Source organism: Macrobrachium nipponense, chromosome 2, assembly GCF_015104395.2.
Source record: "Macrobrachium nipponense isolate FS-2020 chromosome 2, ASM1510439v2, whole genome shotgun sequence".
Lineage (NCBI taxonomy): Eukaryota > Metazoa > Arthropoda > Malacostraca > Decapoda > Palaemonidae > Macrobrachium > Macrobrachium nipponense.
In genome coordinates this window covers 40,521,340-40,527,442 of record NC_087201.1, presented here as the reverse complement: position 1 = coordinate 40,527,442, position 6,103 = coordinate 40,521,340, and the positions used below count along the sequence as shown (strand labels likewise).

At 39.3% G+C, this 6,103-nt stretch overlaps 1 protein-coding gene across 1 annotated transcript in view; it reads right to left on the bottom strand.

Annotated features, from left to right (window-relative positions):
- Positions 1-4,450: 4,450 nt before the first annotated feature.
- LOC135220545 (uncharacterized) overlaps positions 4,451-6,103 on the bottom strand; it is a gene marked incomplete in the record, with an annotated part of 111,599 nt that continues 109,946 nt past the window's right edge. The window contains 1 exon segment of the mRNA XM_064257735.1: positions 4,451-4,578. Coding sequence (XP_064113805.1) covers positions 4,560-4,578 — 19 coding nt within the window.

Genomic DNA, 6,103 nt, shown 5'->3' with positions numbered 1-6,103 from the left:
TGGCCAAGCTGCTGAAGCCGTCCAGACTGGACACAGATCCCAGCTCACCCACTGCAGCCAAAGAGTGGAAGCACTGGCATAAAACATTCACCAACTTCATAGAAGAAAGTGGAGATGCTGCACCAGACAAGTTGAGGGCATTAGTGAATTGTGTGTCCCGGAGTGTGTATGAACTCATTGAAGACTGTAGTACTTTTGAGAGTGCAATCGCCAAACTGGATAGTGCTTATGTCAAGTTGCCGAAAAGAAAAAAAAAAAAAAAAAAAAAAAAAATGAAAAAAAAAATGTTTTTGCTAGGCATGTTTTGGCGACACGACGACAGCAGTCAGGAGAATCACTTGACGAATTTCTGAGGGAACTACATAAGCTAAGCAAGGATTGTAACTTCCAGGCAGTCACAGCTGAGCAATATCGGCAGGAGCTAGTACGTGATGCATTTATCAATGGTATTGCCTCTGCTTTTATTCGTCAGCACCTACTAGAAAATAAGTCACTGAACCTGGAGGCTGCACACAGTCAAGCTCGTACGTTGGATCTTGCCCAGCGTAGTGCTGACGTATATATCTCCACCCATTCCTCATACTGCTGCTTTAGTTCCAGAGCGGCAGGCACAGCCCAGTGGTGACCAGCAGCAGCAGCCAACAAAATTAGAAGCAGAAAGAAGTTCACCTGGAGATTCAGCTGTTGCTGCTGCTTACTTATCTAAGAAGAAATGCTATTTTTGTGGTAATGCACTCCACAGTACAGGTAGAGTGAGTTGTCCTGCACGTACTGTTAAATGTAACAAATGTGATAAAACAGTCCTGCACGTACTGTTAAATGTAACAAATGTGATAAAACAGGTCATTTTGCAAAAGTCTGTAAATCAAAGGCTTCAGGTAGTACTACTGCTGCATTGTATAACCCCACTTTGCTTACAATAGCTGCCACTTATCCAAAGAATCTTTCACATGCAGCTACATACATCACTGTAAATGGCCATTCATTGAAGGCACTAATTGATTCTTGTAGCTCAGATAGTTTTATACGTGAGGAAGTAGCACAGAAACTAAATTTGACAATAGTTCCTGTAGGTACAGCAGTCTCAATGGCATCAAAATCTTTAAATGCTAGTTCCCCTCGGTTTGTTACAGCAGACTTAGTGCATCTTGATCAGAGATATCCTCGTATCCAGCTCGGGGTCCTGAAGGATTTATGTTGTGATGTAATCTTAGGTTATGACTTTCAAAAGCAACACCAGAGCGTAACTTTTCAATATGGAGGGAATAAACCAAGTTTAAAGATAACTGGAGCCAAACCTGTCTGTGTATTAGCAACAGCTGATATCGTTGAACCGTCATTGTTTCCAAATTTGCCTCAACAGTGTAAACCCATTGCAGTTAAATCTAGACGATATAGCCAGGATGACCAGCTGTTTGTAAAAGACCAGATATCACATTTACTATCTGAAGGTATCATTGAGCCAAGTATATCCCCTTGGAGAGCACAGGTTGTAGTAGTCAAAGATCCACTTAGCAGGCATAAAAAGAGACTTTGCATTGATTATTCCCAGACCATTAACCAATACACAGAACTAGATGCATACCCCCTCCCAAGGATAGAGGATATGGTGCATGACCTTGCAAAATATAAGGTGTTCTCCACATTTGACTTAAGAGTGCGTATCACCAAATCAGCATTAAAGAGAGTGAAAGGAAGTACACTGCTTTTGAGGGTGCAGGGAAATTGTTTCAGTTCTGTAGGATTCCATTTGGTGTCACGAATGGTGTAGCTGCATTCCAAAGAGCTATGGACAAACTAGTTGAAGATGAGAACCTCAAAGATACTTTTCCATATCTAGATAATATTACTGTAGGTGGATTAACTCAGGGTGAACATGATGAAACGTTCAAAAGTTCTTGGAGGTGTTCGGAAAACGGAAGCTACCCTCAATGCAAGTGAAATCGGTTGTTGTCTGTTCCTACAATCAATGTTCTAGGGTATTGTGTCGGTAATAATGTGATAAAGCCTGACCCTGACAGATTACGTCCCCTTCAAGAATTACCGCCTCCCACAAATATGGGGTGTCTGCGAGGAGCTCAAGGGTTGTTTGCATATTATGCCAAATGGATCCCTCGTTTTTCTGATATGATTCATCCCTTAGTGAACACACAAACTTTTCCACTGAGCGAGCCAGCACTAGCTGTTTTTAACTCCTTAAAAAAAACAACTTATGGATGTTTCACTACGGTCTGTGGATGAGAGCCTTCCCTTTGTTGTGGTGTGTGATGCTTCGGAAGTTGCTGTTTCAGCAGTCTTAAACCAGGGTGACCGGCCGGTAGCTTTCATGTCAAGAACGCTCCAGGGTAGCGAGTTGCATTATCCAGCAGTGGAAAAGGAGGCTACCGCTATTATTGAAGCCGTTCAGAAGTGGAGCCATTTCTTAGCGAGACGACATTTTACTCTGATTACTGATCAGCAATCCGTGATGTTCATGTTAGACAGCAGGAAGAGAACTAAAAGAATAACAAGATACAAGAGTGGAGGTTGGAGCTGGCATCGTACAGCTATACCATACAGAATCGTCCTGGAAACAGAATATTGCACCGGACACCCTGACTCGTGCCTATTGTTGTTCTATTTCTTTAATGTCGAATCTCACTGACATCCACGAGAACCTCTGCCATCCTGGGGTCACTCGTCTTTTGCACTTTGTGCGATCCAAAAACCTCCCCTTTTCAACAGATGACGTGAAAAGTGCGCGCGCTTCTTGTAAAATCTGTGCACAACAAAAACCGCAATTCCATCGTCCAGGAAAAGGAGTCCTCATAAAGGCCACCCAGCCAATGGAACGTCTTAGTATTGATTTCAAGGGCCCTCTGCCCTCTACCACGAACAAGAAGTACATTCTTACGGTTATTGACGAGTATTCACGCTTCCCCTTTGTGTTTCCCTGTCCAAACATGCATTCTAAAACAGTGATCAAATGTCTTGAATCTATTTTTAGCCTTTGTGGAATGCCTAGTTTTATACATTCAGATCAAGGTCCTTCTTTCATGTCCCAGGAACTGAAAATGTACCTATCTCAGAGAGGAGTTGCAACAAGCAAACAATACCTTATCATCCGATGGGGAACGGCCAGATTGAGAGATACAATGGTATTATTTGGAAATCTATTCTTTTAATACTTGAAACTCGTGACTTGAAGACTCAACACTGGGAGATAGTACTTCCTGAGGTTTTGCATTCAGTTAGGTCGCTCTTATGTACAGCAACCAATGAAACCCCTCATGAACGATTCTTTAGGTTTCAGCGACGCTCTAGTCTTGGAAATACATTACCATCATGGCTTTTGACTCCTGGACCCGTACTATTGCGACGACATGTTAGGTCTAGCAAACATGAACCGTTAACTGATCAGGTTCAACTCATGAATGCAAACCCAATGTATGCAAATGTCAAATATCCAGACGGAAGAGAATCAGCTGTGTCTACTCGTGACTTAGCTCCAAGTCCTGAGGGTGCAATGATTCCTGTACACCAGGTTGAATCGTTGAGAGAGATGGAGTCCCCAAATACGCCTGGAGTGCAGGATGCACAAACTCATGTTACACCTGAAGTGCACGATGCACAAACTCGTGACAGTTCACAAACTCATGATAACCGTGATTCTCATGTGCCCAGGGAGCCCACTGAGCTAAGAAGATCCACTCGTGTGTCAAGGCCTCCTGATCGCTACGGATGGGATTAAACCAATACATTTGTTTAGTTTAACAGTGAATTTTTCTAGGAGGGGAGAATGTAGTATTATTATTTGTGGTAGGTCCTAGCTATCAAACTATTTCTTTATGTTGTTTTGTTTATTGCTATGTTTTCTAATGTTAATGTTTTGTAGCATGATTGTCATAAGTTATGTGCTGGTGTTCATGTGTGCATGAATGTTGTTAGTTATTGTTGTCGGTTTTTCTGTTACAGATGTGGTAGTTTGGTAATGTGTTGAATAGAGCTTGGAATCTGTCACCAAGTGTTTACTTTCATTACACTCAATTTGATTGTCAAAATAATAAATGTTAAAACCAAATTATAAATATCACATTCACCATTCCTCCTCCATCATCCTTAGGCAAATAAATGGTAAAGAAACAACAATTTATTTAATTCAGTAGCCTATCATCTGCAGGTAACATAAGGCTACTCTATACTTGTAGAGAGTTAAAGTTGGTCAAAAGTTTTCTATATGACTGTAATTCATACTCTACTATATCAATACTGTAAAGCCTAGTAAACCATCCATATGTTCTGTATGTGACAATAATGGATCAAGTTTTATGCAAATTAAGCTGAGCGTAATTCCTGTGGTGACCACTAGAGGCCTAACGACCTTTGTATAATATTTCATTATAGATAAAACACTGGGACAAGAGGCGCTGCCCTGTATCAACTTTAGTAAAGTTTAAATAAAACTTCAATGGTTGTGCTACTTGGAATTTATTAAATTCTTCATATCTCTTATTCTCCATGCTCCTAATGTGTATCATAACCATATCAAATAGGTCAATACCCATTTCAATCCAACTCGTTTAGGCGTCATCTTTGTCCCTGCAAAAGAGAGAGAGAGATCTTGATTAAAACTAAGATATGTCTACATCATGTTTCTTAAAATAAAAAAAATTATATTACTGCACAGAAGAAACCTTTGCCAAACTTTCCTTTTATGGGGCGTCTAGTGTAACTTTCTGCCCGAATACCCATAAGTCCCTTCTCCATGATTTTTATATAACTTCGTAAGTCTGCGTCACACTACTTCATTATCTACTACTTTCCTTATGCTCATCACATATCCAAATCATCTCAGACCTGTTATCTTGTTCCATTTTCCAATCTCTGAATGCCAAACCTTTGGGCCACTTACCAATTTGTAATAAGATCTTCACATTGCATTCAAGCCATAATTCTTAGTTCTCCATTATCCCCCACCTTTTCAATATTTTCCCCTATTTACTGACGGAAATTTTCTTTCAACCATTTGTCGATCAACAGCTTTCCACTTCATCTTGGCTGGTCTTCTTCGTTCTTTTCTTATTCCAATCTCAATGTATCCTATATTCTAGTTAGGCAAACCCTTTTTCCTCCATCTCTTATCTATCCCATCTTCTAGTTGAGTTAAAAAAAAATTAAAGCGAGTGCTAAACGTATCGTTAGTAATGTTCTACTTGTTGTGTAAACATATACAGCCAGGAGCAGCTGATTTGCTATGAACACCCGAATCCAACGACAATAGCGGTTTGCTTGCATTTCAACCATTGTACAATAGTAAAAAATTACTTTAGTTGCATTGCAAATGCGGTTAAGCAGAATAAGAATGACAATTTTTACATTACTATATCCTTATTCGCTAAGGTGAAAAGATCGGCAAGGGCATATACTGCTAAATTTAAGCTGCGAGTTGTAGCTAAAGCTGAGGTAAAGTACCATCAAACTCGTCTGTAAACAAAATTTGAGAGAAACGTCTTTTAATCAAAATAATTCGGCATGAAAGAACATTATACAGTTTTCACTCCGATAAAAGATAAATACGTTAATCTCCTAGTATTCTGATGAAATCAAGTGAAAAAATCGAACGCAATCTGTTGATTTTATTTACACAAAAAACATGCCATCAGCGCCATCTACTAACAGAAAAATAACTAAATCTCGTTCACAACAATACATATTCAAGTGATGTTTCAACTTGAAAACACTTCGTTTAATGTAAAATATCCTTGTCCCATAACAGAGTATCTAGAGATTCATTTATACGCTAACTACAAGCAAGAAAATAAACGTGCCTCGCTTTCGCCCTCACCTGATTTCTAAAACAAAACAGATTGCTGTTTGTATTTTATAATACAACAATAGTAATATGGAAATACATATAATACTATTGGATGCAATGAAATAAAGCACAACTTTGTGCCAAAAACCATAAAAAAAATGGAAAGAAAATAAAGTGTTTCAGAAGTTTGCACGTATTTTTTGTTTTTACATTATTTTTTTTAAATGGGGAAAGTTGATTCAAGTTACGAAGTTTTTTGAGTAACAAAGCGTCCTCGAATGAATTAAGTTCTTGAACTTAGGCACCACT